This window comes from Dreissena polymorpha, chromosome 15 (genome assembly GCF_020536995.1).
Source record: "Dreissena polymorpha isolate Duluth1 chromosome 15, UMN_Dpol_1.0, whole genome shotgun sequence".
In the NCBI taxonomy this organism is placed as follows: domain Eukaryota; kingdom Metazoa; phylum Mollusca; class Bivalvia; order Myida; family Dreissenidae; genus Dreissena; species Dreissena polymorpha.
The window spans coordinates 38,949,850-38,970,844 of NC_068369.1; the positions used below are offsets into that span (position 1 = coordinate 38,949,850).

General features: G+C 36.4%; 1 protein-coding gene across 14 annotated transcripts in view; it reads right to left on the reverse strand.

Annotated features, from left to right (window-relative positions):
• The window catches only part of LOC127860017 (diacylglycerol kinase beta-like), a 157,747-nt gene that overhangs the window by 93,805 nt on the left and 42,947 nt on the right, over positions 1-20,995 (reverse strand). For 6 of the 14 annotated variants that reach the window (XM_052397709.1, XM_052397714.1, XM_052397715.1 and 3 more), the window contains one exon: positions 10,286-10,362. In XM_052397709.1, coding sequence (XP_052253669.1) covers positions 10,286-10,362 — 77 coding nt within the window. The other 8 variants (XM_052397723.1, XM_052397721.1, XM_052397720.1 and 5 more) reach the window with 8 other exon arrangements.

Here is a 20,995-nt window from a genome sequence, read left to right on the forward strand (position 1 = left end):
AATCCTACATTTTGACTCCATGGTCACGTTTGAAGAATCTTGGTAGAGAAACACCATATGTTGTTACAAAACTACTACATAACTCTGGGCCTTGAAGTTTCAAAGGAGATTTATGAAGTCTTCACTATGTACATAATTATATAGAAACAAGAAAGCTGCATGGTTGGGCCAATATTCACCAGATGGGTAATCGGACAGAAATAGCTGCATGGTTGGGCCAATATTCACCAGATGGGTAACTGGACAGAAATAGCTGGATGGTTGGGTCAATATTCACCAGATGGGTAACTGGACAGAAATAGCTGCATGGATGGGCCAATATTCACCAGATGGGTAACTGGACAGAAATAGCTGCATGGTTGGGTCAATATTCACCAGATGGGTAACTGGACAGAAATAGCTGCATGGTTGGGCCAATATTCACCAGATGGGTAACTGGACAGAAATAGCTCCATGGTTGGGAAAATATTCACCAGATGGGTAACTGGACAGAAATAGCTGCATGGTTGGGCCAATATTCACCAGATGGGTAACTGGACAGAAATAGCTGCATGGTTGGGCCAATATTCACCAGATGGGTAAGTGGACAGAAATAGCTGCATGGTTGGGCCAATATTCACCAGATGGGTAACTGGACAGAAGGGCCAATATTCACCAGATGGGTAACTGGACAGAAGGGCCAATATTCACCAGATGGGTAACTGGACAGAAGGCATTTTCTCAGGGAACTCCAGATTCCCCTAAAAGCAAAAGATCACACCAAAATTGAAAATCTTCAAGTAAAAAATATTTTCTGGCCATTTTTACCCCATGCGTACTTAAACACACTTATAAGAGGACCACCAGAATATGTAAGAACTGAAGTGTTAAACTTCTGCCTTCTGTGATTTCAGAGATTGTTTAAGTTTTCATGTTTGTAATCTATTTTTAAATCTGAGGACCTACATATGCAGTGGACTAGAAGGATTAGAACTACTTAAAAGTGAGTCACCCAATGATCATTCCTGTAAAGTTTATATAAAATCTACCAAGCTTTCCTGAAGAAAATATTTACATTTGCAAGGACTGACAGATACATGTTTTCTAAAAGATCCCTATTAGCTCTATGTGCTCATGTGAGCTTAAACAAGAAAAGTGTCACAGACACTACTAACACATTTGGACACAGACAAATCCATATTAATTCTACAGCCGGCAAAAATACAAACGTCCATTATTCAGCTAAAATAAGTCTCACCCAAAATGTCTTTCTTTATAATGATCAACACATTAACCCATTTATGCCTAGTCTAGAAAAAAGGCCTTGGCAAACAGCGTAGACCCAGATGAGACACCGCATGATGCGGCGTCTCATCAGGGTCTGCGCTGTTTGCTTAAAGGAATTTCCGTAAGTAATATTCTAAATACAGAAATAAATATACTAGACATCCCTAATTTTGGAAATTAATTGATCCAATTTAGAAGGATGGAAGAGTCCACTAGGCATAAATGGGTTAAGGTAATTCAGGTGTGAAAGTATGAGCTCCATCCATCCAGACGAGGAGGAGTTTGGAAAACACACAACTGATGAGATTTTAAATTAAATAGGGGAAAAACAGAAAGATGGCCATAATTCTAACATAGCTTGTCATAGCTAAAATTCTTTCTTTTGCAATCATCTACTTATAACTGTGACAGACAAGCACAATTCTTGAAAAAAATATTTAACAGATATGTAACGTACTAAATAAGGTGTCAGCCTAGCAATTGGGAGGTCATGGAATGGTGTCAGCCTAGCAATTGGGAGGTCATGGGTCGAGTCAGCCTAGCAATTAGGAGGTCATGGAATGGTGTCAGCCTAGCAATTGAGAGGTCATGGGTCAAGTCAGCCTAGCAATTGGGAGGTCATGGGTCAAGTCAGCCTAGCAATTGGGAGGTCATGGGTCAAGTCAGGCTAGCAATTGGGAGGTCATGGGTCAATGTCAGCCTAGCAATTGGGAGGTCATGGATCAAGTCCCACTCTGAGCATTTCTAATGATCTTCTCTTAATACACTGTTTATTAAAGTACTGGTTCTACCCATGAAACAGACTCAAGAATAAGTCAATAAGATATCGATATTTGCCTTAAAGCTACAAGTATAGAAGAAATGGAGAGCTAAATAATTGAAATAAGTAATACAACATCAATACAGCAATGCTAACACCTTTGACTTTAAATATCATATAATTAACAAACATATTTTTCCTATTTTCTGAGTATTTAATTTATGATTTATCATGGCAAACAAATAATTAAGAGTTGTATTACGAGCGATTGATGATGCTACCTTAAGTTAAGATTGTGTTAAAATAATATTCAAAGAAATATTTGTGTGTTCATTATGCAGCCAACTTATAAAATTATTCACATTGAGAATCATTAAGTACTGTATTATGCGAATTAGGAGTAAGACATAAAACTTGGAGGAATTAATATCATTTCGGTGATTTTCTCGAACAGACTTGTGCATTTCATGTTATGACTATAATTTTGTAAAAATATATTTATTCTTTTAGTATAATAAGGGCTCTTCCATGATTTTTTTCATAAATTGTGATGCTATTTTTTATCATTTTATCACATCTAAACTGTGTTGATGCTCATTTGGCCAATAAAATCTGATTTCAGCTCCGGTTTTGAAGAAAAATCAATTGAAATGACTTTTTTTATAATTTGTCAAAATGAATAAAAACAACACGGAAAAATGTATGTAATGAGTTGTTGTAAAAAAGCACAGTTATTCTAATACCAGATTGATGTACCGTAGGTTTCCACGTATAGCGTGCTCCCTATATAGCGCGCAGGCTGTTTTTTAAATGCAAAAATGAAGAAAAAAATATTTAAAGACAATAAAACGACCAAATCAGACCGAAAATGGCTGCCATTTTACTATTGCACAATCCAATAATCCGGGGCATTGGAAAGCTTAATTAAGCATTCAAAATAGGAAGCGTCATTATGATTAGGAGCATGGGTTGCATAGCACTATACTTTACTGACAATTTTGTAATTTTCTAGCAAAAGATCCGTCCACGTGCATTTCGTGAAAAACGTGAGAAAATAAGAATTGGTGTACATCCTGTGATTTTTCCTCGGGGAAAGCATGGGCATTATCGGTAAATTTGAATGTCGCATGGGAGACAGGGATACAGTTGTTGAGGTACACCACTGTTAAACGTTTAATATTTATACACACAAAATGCAATTGCATATCTTCACGTTCTCAAGTGTCAATTAGTGTCTCAAATGTCAATTAGCGTCTTAACAAGTCGTGGCATATATTACTCAATAACATCTGCCAATTACGAAGTGCAAAATGACCCCCTTTCACACCTACCGTTACCCGCAAAAAAGACCTCGTTCGCACCTACCCTTGCCTGCTCTCCGAAATGTCGACAACAATCCCCATCGGAATTCATCAATAAAGAAGTGTAAAAACACAAACAAAGAGGGTCTGCAAGTTTATTCAAACAAATTTATTTTTGACCAAAACTTCTTCTATCGCGTTCATATCTACCCGTAGTGACTTCTTGTTGTTTCGACAATGGCCCCTCAGTCTGTACAATTGACCAGTCGCCAACTCCGCCCACATTTTGTCGATCAGCCAATCAGATATCGATTTTTCACACACCCCTCAGCAACGCTTATCTGGCCGCCATTTTGTCCGACAAACAAAGCGTGTTGTACATATGGAATGGACGTAATTTTTAAGAGTTTACACAGATTTTATATCAAATGCATGATCATTACTGTTCGATCATTATTCAAAATTGTAGGTGCTATACATACTTTATAAAAGGTTATTATTTTATCTTTATTTCTTGAACATATGAACGAGTAATCAGAAAACAAACCCAATCAATAGTTTAACCACACCAGGTGTGTGTTCTATGAAACGTGTTATACCGTTTGATGCACAATATTGTTAAGCAGTTTGGGCAACACATTAATTGCCACACGTGCTTATTAATCTCAGCGTAATTGTCGATGATTAATAAATAACAGTATGTTGCGTGGATCTCAGAATGAAGGAACATTAAGGCATTGTTAGGTACTGTACACAAGAAAAGAAAACTATTTAATTACTTAAATGATTTCCAATTATATATTTATTTTCTGTGGATTATTAACAAGGGAAATCATTATAAATTGTTAACTTAAGTATTGTTTTAACTAAAGTAAAAACAACACAAAGGTGATTTCAACGCGGCTTAGCCAGCTTAAAGCGACTTCAAGTGTAAAATGTACGGCTTATAATACAACAACAACATTTCTAATACAACATATATTGATACGGGGAGAAATGTGAAAATTGCAATTAACATATAAGGGCCATCTTGTTATAAATAAGCAAATGCATGATATGCTAAATGTATTCAATTCGAATATTCGTGAACAGCACCGTAATACCAACATTTCATTTTTTGATAGTGAAATGTAACAGGTTCGCATTAAACATAAATGAAATAAAATGCATATTAGACTATCTGTTAATGAAACCACGAAATTAGGCCTGTATTAAATTATGGTTACAATCAAAATTTAATTTACATCCAAATAAAAAAAATCGGAATCTTTTTAAAAATAACACAATAAAACAAAGATCTAAACATTTTTAATAAACAAAAAACCCATCATGATATGGATATGTCATTTGCATTTAATAAAAATATTTTCAAAATTATATATGAATAGCCACCGGGTTCACTGTCAGACGGTTGAATACAAGTTCAAAATCAATATGAAATAAATGCTCATTTTTACAACAGATTTTTCATCACCTCCCTATATTATATGTATAAGAAACGTTTCTGATAGTCAGTCTGCCGTTAACTCATTTATTTTGATAACGCCATTTCTCTCTAAAGTTTTTTATGATTGTATTAACGTTTTACAAAGCAGTTTAGGTTAGTGTGCGGCTTTAATAATTTATTTTATAGAAAAGAGCATAATACATCATTACAAATTTAGAATTTCCCTCACGTAATCCGCTATAATTGCGATCTGCTTGTCGGAGTTTTCTAATCACTAGACCACGTGACTATGTGGGCGGAGCGATCGATAATTTGGCGACTGGTCAATTATAGGGTGGTAGTTTTCTGGATAAAAACATGGCGGCCATTTTGATTATTTAGGGCCACAACATATTTTTTACCAATTAAGCAGCCAGCGTTGTATCAATGTATAGCGCGCACCAGCTTTTTAATTTAAATTTTGGAGGTACGTGGAAACCTACGGTATATTGGCAACTTCACATAATAATGTGTTCCAAGTCGCACTTCCTTTTCTATGATTCCCAGACACTCCGCCATCATGTCATCAAAAGACAATGAAACAAGATCTTATGTCATTATGTAAAAAATATTTTATTTTCTGCCAAGGAAATTATATGTTCTTTAATACCATTTAAGACAAAAATACCTGCTGCAGCCACAATGAACAACACTGAATTGAATCTCAAACATTGTAACGTCACATGGAATCATTTATACAAAAAGCAGTTTGTGGTCAAAAGTGAAATAGCAAAACTGATCAATCATTCAGTAAATTAATTGTTTATACTATATAAAAACATAAGAAGAATGTGAGTATAATGATGAAAAGTTTCCTTTTAAAGAGCACTTTATATCATTAATTGTAATTAAGTTGCCTTTTTAAGAGCAATTTATGTCATTCCTTGTAATTTACTTATACATTTTCAGGATATATCTTTAAAAAACAAGATGTGTTTGTGAAACACAATGTCCCCCTATATGATGTTTGACCTTGTAGGATGACCTTGACATTGTGAAGGATGACCTTGACCTTCCACCACTCAAAATGTGCAGCTCCATGAGATACACATGCATGCCAAATATCAAGTTGCTATCTTCAATATTGCAAAAGTATTCATAAAATAAGCGATTTGGGCCACATATATTTGACCTCTGACCTTGAAGGATGACCTTGACCTTTCACCACTCAAAATGTGCAGCTTCATGAGATACACATGGATGCCAAATATGAAGTTGCTATCTTCAATATAGCAAAAGTTATTGCAAAATGTTAAAGTTGGCGCAAACAGACCAACAGACAGACCAACAGACCAACAGACAGGGCAAAAACAATATGTCCCCCACTACTATAGTGGGGGACATAAAAACTAATTATTACTTCACTTTAAAAGCAACAATCTACCATGACATGTTATGCACATACTAGTTACAGTCCACTCTCGTTATCTCAACATCAGATATCTCGATATTCTCGATATGTCGAAGTAAGCTCAATGTCCCAACTTTTTTCCTTCTTTATCTATATAAACAAACATCCCATATGTCGATTTTCGTTATGTCGAATAATTCGATATCTCGATATAAAACTTTGTCCCGAGTCCCGATTTTACATGTTTTTACTGTGGTTTATCTCGAAGTGCAAATAACTGTTCCAGTGTCAGCAAAAGGTGAGAAATTTTTCCTTTGATACTTCACCGTTCCGCTTCGCCCGGCTGCTCCCGATACTGTGCGGTAGGAAATTGATCCGTTAATTGCATCAATAATCACACATGTGTAATGTCGTTAGCCATTAACACTTGAGTAAGGTCTGTCACTTTAACTGTCACTTTAACATCAATTAACTGCAATTAATACACAGCCTGCCGAAAGGCCGAAATACTAATTGTTATTACAAACAATATTCCAAAATGCATTGAGTTATATTTTTACTAATAATCGATTGAACTTTGCATTTCAAACTACAAAAACATGTACAGTTCAGTATTCTGGAACGTGATTTAAGCATGATCAGATGGAAAACCCTCGTCTTGATTGGACGTCAATTGCATCATAACTTTAAATAGCAACATTACCGGATGTTCCGGACAGTTTAGAAATATTATAACCGCATGCAATTATGTTATACTTAAAACGTCATTTTAAGCATTTAAATAGCAAAATTAATCGTGCCTCGTAAAAACGCGTATATATCAGGTAGAGAGTATTATTCCACACGATGACGGCTTTAGTTAGACCTCTTAGCTGGTATTTAGATGTTAAAAACAAGGTAAATTTTCGTCTCATATTTCTTTGAAAACGCCTAATCGGATATCTCAAACTCTCGTTATATCGATATTTTTCTTGTTCCCGATGACTTCGAGATAACGAGAGTGGACTGTAATTTGTTGTACGTGCGTAATTTGATTAACTGCAGTGTGAACTATAACATTTTGTGAGCTTCTACTTTAAATGCATGATGTCACCTCATGTACATGTATGTTGCATAACCTTACATTTGTTGGCATGGATTTTGTTTGTGTTTTTTTTACATTATTTAATGAATTATTATATCCCAGTCCAGACAAACTATATTATGCGCAAAATGGACATTTGACTATAAATTGTGACCTTGATCTTTGAGCTAGGAGACCGGCAGTACAGATGAACATCTGTGGTAAGTTTGTTTCCTTCAAATGGCACAATGGGTGATGACACTGCTTTCTGGTCAGGCTGTATAATGCTTGAATTTGACCTTTGACCTCCAAGTGTGACCTTGACCATGCAACATGGAAGATTCTTTTTCCACATGGCCAACATTTGTGGTAAATAATTTTAAAATTGCATGATGAATGATGAAGTTACAGTAAATATCTGCCGCAGCCACACTGAAAACACCGACTTTAATCTCAAACATTTTTATGTCACATTTATATCATTTATGTTAAAAGCAGTTTGTTGTTAAAAAAGTGACACAGAAAAGCTGTGAAATAACTCAGTACATTAAATTTTAATACTTTATAAAAAGAAAAAAAGAATGTGAATACTTTGTTCAAAATTTCCTTTAAAAGAGCAATTTATGTCATGACTTGCTTGTAATTAATTAATTAATACATTTGCAGAAATTATCTTAAATAATACTGATTGAAACCCTTCTTGAAAAGAAACAATATACCATGTCAGGTTATAAAAATACTTTTTAATTTCTTCTATGTGTATAATTTGATTAAGTGCTGTTTATGACATTGCATAATTATAACAGATGTGAGATGTCACTTAAAATGTATGTCACATGATGTTTGTTGCATACCCCGAAGTTTGTTTTCATGGAATTTATTCTGTTTAAACAGCATTTCATCAATTACTTAGTTACAGCAAACAAACTGCATTATTCCCAGATTGGACATTTGACCATTAATTGTCAACTTAACCTTTGAGCTAGGAGAACTTGTTTAACATCTGTGGTTAATTAAATTTGTTCTGTATAATGCTGAAATTCTACCATTAGGACAAAATGTTTATGTCTAATTTAAACATTTGACTTTTATGTGTGGCCTTGAACTTTGATGTAAGTAGACAGTTCTTGCGTGTAAATGCAGTCTATAGTAGTGAACATTTGTAAAACATTTTTTAATTGAATGATAAATTATGAAATTACAATACTTACAAATTGTAATATGTTAAAATTTGATGGTAAAAGGCTTGTAATAATGAATGGCAAATTTACAGTCTGGACTATCTTGGACACACTCCATACTCAATATACTCTCCCGACCTACCTCCTCTGGGTTATATCTGGCCAACACTCCATTCTCATTGAACTCTTCCAACCTTCCTCCTCTGAGTTATATCTGGCCAACACTCCATTCTCATTGAACTCTTCCAACCTACCACCTCTGGGTTATATCTGGCCAACAGTCCATTCTCATTGAACTCTTCCAACCTACCTCCTCTGGTTTATATCTGGCCAACACTCCATTCTCATTGAATTCTTCCAACCTACCTCCTCTGGGTTATATCTGGCCAACACTCCATTCTCATTGAACTCTTCCAACCTACCACCTCTGGGTTATATCAGGCCAATACTCCATTCTCATTGAACTCTTCCAACCTACCTCCTCTGGGTTATATCTGGCCAACACTCCATTCTCATTGAACTCTTCCAACCTTCCTCCTCTGGGTTATATCTTGCCAACACTCCATTCTCATTGAATTCTTCCAACCTACCTCCTCTGTGTTATATCTGGCCAACACTCCATTCTCATTGAACTCAACCAACCTACCACCTCTGGGTTATATCAGGCCAACACTCCATTCTCATTGAACTCTTCCAACCTACCTCCTCTGGGTTATATCTGGCCAACACTCCATTCTCATTGAACTCTTCCAACCTACCTCCTCTGGGTTATATCAGGCCAACACTCCATTCTCATTGAACTCTTCCAACCTACTACCTCTGGGTTATATCTGGCCAACACTTCATTCTCTCTTAACTCTTCCAACCTACCTCCTCTGGGGTTTATCTGGCCAACACTCCATTCTAAATGAAATCTTCCAACCTACCACCTCTGGGTTATATCTGGCCAACACTCCATTCTCATTGAACTCTTCCAACCTACCTCCTCTGGGTTATATCTGGCCAACACTCCATTCTCATTGAATTCTTCTAACCTACCTCCTTTGTGTTATATCTGGCCAACACTCCATTCTCATTGAACTCAACCAACCTACCACCTCTGGGTTATATCAGGCCAACACTCCATTCTCATTGAACTCTTCCAACCTACCTCCTCTGGGTTATATATGGCCAACACTCCATTCTCATTGAACTCTTCCAACCTACCTCCTCTGGGTTATATCAGGCCAACACTCCATTCTCATTGAAATCTTCCAACCTACTACCTCTGTGTTATATCTGGCCAACACTTCATTCTCTCTTAACTCTTCCAACCTACCTCCTCTGGGTTTTATCTGGCCAACACTCCATTCTAAAGGAAATCTTCCAACCTACCACCTCTGGGTTATATCTGGCCAACACTCCATTCTAAATGAAATCTTCCAACCTACCACCTCTGGGTTATATCTGGCCAACACTCCATACTCATTGAACTCTTCCAACCTAACCCCTCTGGGTTATATCTGGCCAACACTCCATTCCCATTGAACTCTTCCAGCCCACCTTTTTGGGCTTTATCTGGCCAACACTCCATTCTCAATATACTCTTCCAACCTACCTCCTCTGGGTTATATCTGGCCAACACTCCATTCTCATTGAACTCTTCCAACCAACTTCCTCTGGGTTATATCTGGCCAACACTCCATTCTCATTGAACTCTTCCAACCTACCTCCTCTGGGTTATATCTGGCCAACACTCCATTCTCATTGAACTCTTCCAATCTACCTCCTCTGTGTTATATCTGGTCAACACTCCATTCTCATTGAACTCTTCCAACCTACCTCCTCTGGGTTATATCTGGCCAACACTCCATTCTCATTGAACTCTTTCAACCTACCTCCTCTGGGTTATATCTGGCCAACACCCCATTCTCATTGAACTCTTCCAGTACATCCTTGAGCTTCTTGGTGGAATCTGGAAGCAGAGAGAATCAACATGCAACCACATTCTGTAACAGATCCTTAAATGCTTGATTTCAAAGAAAATGATCAAGGAACAGAATAAAAATCTACAGATCAGAAAATATACATGTTAAAGGAACAATCTATATGTTGAATTACACCAATTTCAACTTAAAGAAATGTTCCAGGCTAAGAAAATAAATGTAGAAATAAACTGGGTGAGAAAAGGATGTGGTTTTACAAAAAGAGAAGAAAAATATGGAGTTATAGTAATGAAACACCCTCCAACAGGCTTAAACATTTGACCTTTAAGTTTGATATTGACATTGAGCAAGTGTGGCTCACGGTATCATGCCCTTTGCACATATTTGCCTTAAGTATAGTTTCCACAAGATTTTTCAACATGTAAAGAAGATACAGATAAACATACACCCAAAGAGCCTGCTTATAAGGCCCCTTTGCAGGATCACAAAAGATACAGATATACATACACCCAAAGAGCCTGCTTATAAGGCCCCTTTGCAGGATCACAAAACATACAGATATACATACACCCAAAGAGCCTGCTTATAAGACCCTTTGCAGGATCACAAAAGATCCTCCTCAGCACATTGAGCTCAAGTGAGCTAAAATTTGAATAAAAAACTAAATTGTTTTAACATACAGTAAAATTAATTATATAATTTTTGTGTCAATAAATGATTTGACCAACTCCAAGGCAAAAATGAAATCTTAGGCATTGATATAAGTGCCACTAATAAGTGTCCAATGGGATGAGTGGATTGAGATAACAAAATATTCCCTCACATATGTTCTAATTACTAATCATTAATCCTAAATTTATACTGTTAAGAAGAAACATGACAACGCAATGAAACAAGGTTGTCAACGAATAAGTTATTAATTTAATATAATTAATTGAATAATTCAATCAGATTTGCATGTACACTATATAATCTTCACACACAATTTCAGTGAAATACTTCCATCCAAACGAAAGTAAAAATGTGACCTTGACATTGATCCCTGATCCAAACATTCAATCCAAAGCTAGGTTTCAATCTTAGCTACAAACACACCACGTTTCAGAACTTTACCCCCATACAAATTCAAGGCATTGAGAAGAAACTATTTCTCCATTTTTTTGTAATATGTGACCTTGAATCTGATCTAACTGGTAGCTGATTAATGCTGCAGTTGCTATATTTACATATAAAGTTATTTACTAGAACCTGTTTTTCTGTTTTAAGTAACAGTGACCTTATACTTTACCCGAGAGCCCCGAATACAATCCTACCCTAGGTTTCCATTTTAATTGATATTTATAGTTACAGGGTTAGTTACTGACCCGATACGAGAAGGGTTTTTCACAGAACCGTATATCCTGTATCGGGTCAGTAACTAACCTTGTAACGATTATATCCCGCCAACTACTTTCCATCTCATCAAATTAACAAATTTGAATGTTTCTACTGCCCCATATAGTTTCTACTGCTACATATTATAAGTCTGACCTATATAGTCTGCTGACACCATATAGAATATATGGGGTCAGCATGTGACGTCAAACAGCCCATGAGAGAAAAGTAATTTGTAGAATGCGTGATATATATATATAGACCTTTGAGCCCAAAATTTAATCCTACCCTACATGTAGGTCTGCATGTGACATTGATATATCCAGAGCTTAATTAAGATTGGTCATTTCTAAGTTAATTCATTGACCGTTTTGCTGTTTAGCCATTTTTGGTAACAGTAACCTTGACGTTGACCCAACTGGCACCAGATCAGGGGTGTGATTGAGGCAAAGTCAGAACTGGCACCAGATCTGGGGTGTGATTGAGGCAAAGTCAGAACTGGCACCAGATCTGGGGTGTGATTGAGGCAAAGTCAGAACTGGCACCAGATCTGGGGTGTGATTGAGGCAAAGTCAGAGGGGAGGCAGATCAGGGGTGTGATTGAGGCAAAGTCAGAGGGGAGGCAGATCAGGGGTATGATTGAGGCAAAGTCAGAGGAGAGGCAGATCAGGGGTGTGATTGAGGCAAAGTCAGAGGAGAGGCAGATCAGGGGTGTGATTGAGGCAAAGTCAGAGGGGAGGCAGATCAGGGGTATGATTGAGGCAAAGTAGGAACTGGCACCAGATCTGGGGTGTGATTGAGGCAAAGTCAGAGGAGAGGCAGATCAGGGGTATGATTGAGGCAAAGTCAGAGGAGAGGAAGATCAGGGGTATGATTGAGGCAAAGTCAGAGGAGAGGCAGATCAGGGGTATGATTGAGGCAAAATCAGAACTGGCACCAGATCTGGGGTGTGATTGAGGCAAAGTCAGAACTGGCACCAGATCTGGGGTGTGATTGAGGCAAAGTCAGAACTGGCACCAGATCTGGGGTGTGATTGAGGCAAAGTCAGAGGAGAGGCAGATCTGGGGTGTGATTGAGGCAAAGTCAGAGGAGAGGCAGATCAGGGGTATGATTGAGGCAAAGTCAGAGGGGAGGAAAATTCTGTCAACTGATTTTGACTACGCGAATGGCACGCATAACGCAATAACAAACCTTAAAACAGACATTAAAATAAACAACTTCTTGAACTTCATAACAAAATTTCTTTAAAAAACCTGTTAAACTTCACATTTTACATACTAAGGATGCAAAGTAAACAGCATTTATTGTGATCAATAGCAGCAGTTTTTCAATGTATTGAATTACAGTAAATGGACTTAATATAAACAAACACACTTGAGAGTTCTTCTTGTGTTAATTATGTATTAAACTGAGTAAAATTAATATATTTTATTTGTTTACCTTTCAATATCTTGCATTTCACATCTTCAGTTCAAAGCTAGTTCAGATATCTGAGACTGAACAGCGTGACAAACATAATAAAGCAGAATATGCATATGAATCTGATTATACACAGATCCACTAACATATAAATCAAATCATGTTTGTCTGTTTCCATGTTCGAATGATACTCTTCTAAAATGTTTTACTTCGTGAGTAGACTGAACTCCAATTTGCAAACACTTGTTTCCGTGACACAAATTCACTGTGGACATTTCTAAACAAAATATGTGTTGCTTGTATCTAAAACGGAGTCTTTTTTTTGTTGACAAACACATTTCATTTTTCCTATCCAACTATATGATGTCAGTCGTAAATTCGATTGCTATTTGTCATTTCAATAATCTTAAAATTAAATTTCGCTTCACAAGTGCGCCATTTGCAAGCGATTCAGCTTTGAAATACCAAACACATTTTAAGAAATGATTTTAATTGGAAGATTGGGAAACGACAGCCAATTATATCGCTTGTTTTAAAAACCTTAGGCAGAATCTACCAGTGTAAAATGCGGAGAGATTTTGTGGCCCGCAAAGATTTCAGGCCCCTTATGAAATTCGTCCGCGGAATCGGTGGTACCCCCCCCCCCCCCCCCCACACACACACACATTTTTTTTAACGAATTTACGCGAATCTCAGAAGTGACCCCCGGGACAACCCGATCCGCGGAAATCCGTGGATCCGAAGAAAAATCACACCGCTGCAGATCCTTTTGCACTCTAAGTCTTCATGTAAGCTACAGTACAGTCCACGCGTTTTTCCCCAATTTTCCTCGCTACTCCGCGGACACTCCCACAGAGGGAGATTAAGAACGTCCCGCAATACGCGGAGTTTGCATGATTGTTGCCACTGAGGTAAGCGATCGGCAAATTGATAAGCTGACGCGGCGGCCCTTGGCGTTCGGCAACGCGGAGGAAACTCCGTGTTTAACGAGATAATGATCAATTTAACTTTGTTTTACTTCCTGATTTTCTAATAAAATTACATTCATTACAAGTACATATGTTAATAAAATAATGACATTCAAAACAATGTATTACCGGTAATTATCATTGACCAGTCGCAAAATACGAGATCGCTCCGCCCACTAAGTTGTGTTTTCATAAAACGCTTTATCCATTACTCCGACAGTCTTTGTTTGTTGGACCATGTGGCCGCAATAAACAAAATCTTATTATTTCTTTAGTTTGATTGATGCAGCTGGCGAGTGGTCAATTATGGACACAATCGGCAGAGTGACATTCACACATGTTAATCCCTTTTGTCAAAACACCACAGACAGCAGTCTACACAATAGGTCAGTAAACAATTTTTGCGTGTTTTCATAACGCCAAACACTTAATCCAGTTCCGTCCAGATGTTCTCTTTAATCAGTATACAGTACAACAACTGTTTCAATAATCACTCTACTAAAATACTGTAACGATAAAGACACGGCGTGTTTGAATTGAAAGTAATTTGGAGGAAATATCAAATTATTCGCGATATAATTGTGTAAAAAAATACCAAAGAAACTTTTAACCACAATCAACAGAATTCAGTGTTCTCTGCGCTACAAAGTTTGTATCAAAAAATCAATACACGCAGGCTTTCCACGCATAAACCTCAAACTTGTACATTGCAGCATAATTTTTGTGCGCTTTTGTCGGGAAATATACATGATGACTGTATATTGGAAGCATTTGTAAACGTCTTGTTAACATTAAAAATTGGAAGCGTGTTTCGAATTATAAACTAATATTCTCATTTTGGGAACTTAACGGAACATTAATTCTTGTGTTATATGTGTTATGAATTAAATATTAATTTGTCAAAACGCTTTACGTGTCGTATATTCATTCATATTGTAGACGTACCTGTGAATAAAAACACATATTAATTTTTTATACAATTATCTATATTTTTATAAGCCACAGTATTTAAATAATTTTTAATTACAATGTTTTTATTTTTTTGGCATGCACAGTAGCACACTGCTACCATGGTGTCGTGCGGCGGTTTCCTGATAAGAACGGAAATTGTCTGCATATACCGACTAGGCTTAAGTAATAAACGCCGCGGGTATTAGCTAACTCGGCGGAACGCTGAGCGTTTTAGCGAGTACACCTCGCCTTCCCCACCGTGGAATCACTCTCTAGCAGACAAATTCCCCTGCGGAGGGAGCGCGTTTTTGAGGGAAAACGCATGGACTGTACTGTACCTACACACAAACTTAGATTGCAATACCACTGTCCAAACTTACGTTATTTAGCAGAATCATTTTTCTATTTTAGGTAACACATACGTCTTTGACCATGACCCAACTAGAACTAAAAACAATCCCACACTAGGTTTCCATGAAACCTTGTTACATCCAAAGTTTAAATAAGATCAGTTAATGCAAACCTGTAATTGACCAAAACCACATACATGCTGCCTGCCCAATCGCTAGCAAACACCCCCCCCCCCCCTTCAAGTCTGTGTAACATATCCGCAAAGTAATAATTGGAATTATAATTTTCATTCAAATAATGCCTCAATAGGCTTTTTCAAGGTTTGTTTTTACAAATGGGCTACATTTTTTTCTGTTACTCAACAAAATAGTTCAATTTGTGAGTAATCTGTAAAAACAAACTTTGAAAAAGCCTATTTAGGCAAAATATATCAGAAAGAGTGAAACTTGTTCTTTGTCAATTTATATTTATCACTACTGGATACGAAACTGAGTATATTTGACCTTTGACCTTGAAGGATGACTTTGACCTTGACCTTTCACCACTCAAAATGTGCAGCTCCATGAGATACACATGCATGCCAAATATCAATTTGCTATCTTCAATATTGCAAAAGTTATGGGCAATTTTAAAAAGTTAAGAAGGACGCACAGACTGACGGACTAACGGACAGTTCAACTGCTATATGCCACCCTACCTGGGGCATAAAAATATTTATGTTGAAGGTAACAGAATTAATGACATTTCCTGCATAGGTTATACAAATATTTAATTACTTTTATAGTCATAAATAATCAATGGCTTAACAAGTTAACATTTACATAAAAAAGCTTTTAGTGAAAAAAACCTAGCTATGAAACAAAAATACATTTGTACACCGCAAGGTTACATAAATACCATCACAAGATCTATAAACAATTAACTTTAATACACGCAATGTTCCATAAATACCATGACAAGTTCTATAAACATTTAAAGCATGCCTATTAAAGTCCTCATGGGAACCAAGTCTGTAATATCGTAAGTGGTTAGATATCAGATACTTGTGTAACAGGAATGCTTCAGAGATTTTTTTTTTCATTAATATACGAGTCCTTTCATTGGCAGCTGTTGACAGAGAAATCCCTATGCTTGTTAAATGTTTTACATTCACAATATCGTGTATGGATATACATTAAATTTCATTCATATAAAAAATAAGAGATATGTTAACACTGCACAAAAGAGGTAATATCTCATATAAATTAATTAGATTTTAAGAATTACCACTATAAACAACAAGCAATTTTGCTGATTGATATCCCCCGCAAAATAAATTTTGTTAATGGATGGGTGCAAATCCCTCTATATACTGTATAATCATAAAATAAATAATTAAGTGTATTTTAATTGCTTTTATGCATTGATATTCTCCTCATTGAAATCTATAAACCCTTGTAGTTTGATGTTTAAATCTTGTAGTGTATCAGAGATCTAGCCTTGTAAAGTTACATCGTACAAAAACAACAAAGGGCAATAACCCTTATTTAAGGGTTATGGTTCTTGTGCATGACACTTCTTCCAATTGATTTCTACACACTTATTAAGTTTCATGTTGAAATGTTGTATTGTACCTGAAAAATAGCCCTTAATAGTTTCAGCATACATAAACAACATAAGGCAATAACTCCTTTTAAAGAACTTGCAGAGTTATGGTTATTCTCAGTGATATCTTTACATTTATGAAGTTTCATGTTGATATCTTACATAGTGTCTAAGATATAGCCCTAACAAGTTTCGTTAAGAACGGGCTGACAGACTGACTGACTCACAGACTGATGGACAGATAGACAGACAGTAGGGCGGACAATGCCAATTCTAAATCCCTCCACCTTTGGCAGGGGTTAACTATGTGACAGTTGGTTGTACAGTTGGATAACATGGCAATCCCAGACCTTTAGACTGTCTTATATCTATGGTTTTGGTACAAGCAAAACAAGAGCACCACATAACGGGTGCCAACGCTCGGCTGCGTTGTCAGATTTTATTTTTTTTTAGGGGTCACAGTTACCTTGACCTTTGACCTAGTGACCCAAAATGAGTGTTGCATGTAGAACTCATTAAGGTGCAGCTTCATATAAAGTTTCAATGCTGTAGGTGGAAGCACTTTCATTTTAAAACCAATGTTCAAAAGGTTAACAAAATGTAAAGGTTTTAGCACAACGCCAACGGCAGACGGCGGAAGACACGACAAGCTGGCTATGACAATACCTCAGGTTTTCTCTAAAAACAGCCGAGCTAAAAATCAGTCATGGAAAAAACATATGTAAATATTATTGCAGATGAGTTCAACGCTTCTTCACCATTAAGCATTACCAATATCTCATGGTTAATACTAGTCAGCCTATTAGTTTAAGTGGTTGGGTGTAATCTGTATTACATATCTGCTAATACTATTCAGCACAAATTGTTCTGAGCATACCAATTGCATCTTTAGCGCAAATTGCATGAATTTCATTTCTGGTATCATACCATATTGTCTTGTAGGAACGAAGGTGCATGGTGCATGATTGGAACCTTTTTGTTTAATATGCTGATGATGTTCAACATTGTCCTGGGTCAAAGAAAATGTTTCTTCCCAATATTTTTTTTTATGCCCACAGGGTCAAATACTAGAGCTGGGACAAATGGCTGTTTACAGGGCCCTTGCTACACATTGGGGGATTGGGGCCGGGGCCCTTAGAGGGGGAATTTTGCAATACTTTGCAATACTAAAAGCATTGAACAAAAACAATTTCTCCACAAAAACACATGAAATCTTGTTTCAACAGGAATTTGTGAGCATTTCTGTTTAAAAGTTTCATTATTTATATATTTTGGGACAGGTAAAGTTTGATTAAGAAACCAACAATTTCGGAAATAAAAAGTATACCATTCCCTCGTTGTACTATATTTCGGATATGTTAAAAATTCGGACATTTAAAGATACAGACATAGATGTGTTGGTTTGTTGTTGATAGTTTGTAAAACTTTGTTTTATGATATTTCAGGCAACTAGAATGGATGGTGGCAATTATCTGGGCCTTTCTGTCAAGAAATATGAGTGAAAAACATTCATTTATTTGAGCCTAGAAATCATCCACCACTTACAGATAAGGTTTTTACAACAGAAGCTGTCCAAACCGGATGTATATCATGTCCAAATGACCAAATATAACTGTTTAACAATATGAAGTGAGATGCTTTATTTTCCGATGTTTTCTTTTTCCCTTTCAAATGATGTAAATTGGTGTGATTCTATTTTTAAAATTAAATAAATAATTTTGAAACATTTATGCAGCATACTGTTACATTGATGTTAACATTATTATATTATTTGGTTATCTGTGATGTTTATCAAGATGAAAACAAGATGTGTTTGTGAAACACAATGTCCCCCTATATGACGTTTGACCTTGAAGGATGACATTGACCGTGACCCTTCACCACTCAAAATGTGCAGCTCCATGAGATACACATGCATGTCAAATATAAAATTGCTAGCTTCAATATTGCAGAAGTTACATTACATGAGCAATTTTGACCCATATATTTGACCTAGAAGGATGACCTTGACCTTTCACCACTCAAAATGTGCAGCTCCATGAGATACACATGCATGCCAAATATCAAGTTGCTATCTTCAATATCGCAAAAGTATTCATAAAATAAGCGATTTGGGCCACATATATTTGACCTCTGACCTTGAAGGATGACCTTGACCTTGACCTTTCACCACTCAAAATGTGCAGCTCCATAAGTTACACATGCATGCCAAATATCAAGTTGCTATCTTCAATATTGCAAAAGTATTCATAAAATAAGCGATTTGGGCCACATATATTTGACCTCTGACCTTGAAGGATGACCTTGACCTTTCACCACTCAAAATGTGCAGCTCCACGAGATACACATGCATGCCAAATATCAAATTGCTATCTTAAATATTGCAAAAGTATTCATAAAATGAGGGATTTTGGCCACATATATTTGACCTCTGACCTTGAAGGATGACCTTGACCTTGACCTTTCACCACTCAAACTGTGCAGCTCCATGAGATACACATGCATGCCAAATATCAAGTTGCTATATTCAATATAGCAAAAGTTATTGCAAAATGTTAAAGTTGGCGCAAACCAACCAACCAACCAACAGACCAACAGACAGGGCAAAAACAATATGTCCCCCACTACTATAGTGGTGGACATAAAAAGTTATTTATATACAAATAAAGCTTATTAAGACTTATGAAGGTATGACTTATGAAGGTACTTATAGTTTTTTATGTATTACCATACTTTTTCAAGTGATAATACAGTCAATGACATTAAAGTAATGTAGTAAGGTTTCTTTTAATAATTGTCCTAAATGATTGTTCATATTAATAAGGTTGGAATAACAGACAGTTTTCACACTGCGAAAAAGTGGCAACAACTATTTTGGGGCCAGTGAAACCCCTGGGTCATGGTCCACAATGGTCTATTGGTGATTGCAAAAGATCCACTTCTCCCTAAAACTGCCTCACTTCTCCCTCTCCAGAGCTGAGGGAGAAGTGACTTCTCCCAAAAATTGGAGTCTAGCTTGATCCCTGGATATTTGTGAGGAAACAGTATTACTGAACATTTGCCATGGTCTAATATAGCCATTATATGCATCTTTTGCCGATTTAAAAACCTAAAAATTATAAAGCGTTGCAACACGAAACGATTAAATAATTTGGAGAGTTCTGTTGTTGTCGTTTAAATTTGTGAAACTAAGAAGATTGCTTATATAACGTATAAAATACGCATGCTATATATGCTTGGTAGGATAGCTCAGTTGGCTAATGCGTTTTAACTTCAGGATTCCGGAGGTCACTGGTTTGAGCAGAGGGCTATTTTTTTTCTTTTTTTGTCCCCTACCGGTTTCACCGGAGGGGACTTATGGTTTGCGCTTTGTCTGTCAGTCTGTCAGTCAGTCAGTCAGTCAGTCACACTTTTTCTGGAGTCTGCCATAACTTTAAAAGTTCTTTATATTTTTTCATGAAACTTGAAACATGGATAGATGGCAATATGGACATTATGCACATCATTTCCTTTTGTTCCTACTTCAAAAATTATGGTTGCTATGGCAACAACAAAAATTCTGACAATGGTGGAATTTCTGACAATGGTGGAGCCGGTAGGGAACTATATTGCTTGGCAATAGTCTTGTTAAATTTTATTTTTGATTTTTTACTGGAGCTTTTAAAATTTAATGTTTACATTTATCAATATAAAGCATTTAATGACAAACTTCAAAACATGCCAAAATCTGTGAAAAGGCCCCTTTAAATAGATAAAATTGCAAATTTGGGAATTTTTTATCGACAAAATGGACCAAAATGGGATTTTTGTATCAACAAATATTGACACAGCAGGCCTTTTCCAAGCCATTTTGGAAAATAAATCATATTAATAGTAATATACTTTGTCAGATGTCTATAAAATAAAATACAGATCTAATAATCATTAATCATAAGACACTCCTTTTTTTATAATTTTGGTTTGGGATTTGGTCCGTTTGCTTTGGGATCGGGTCCATTGTACGGCCTTTTTTACA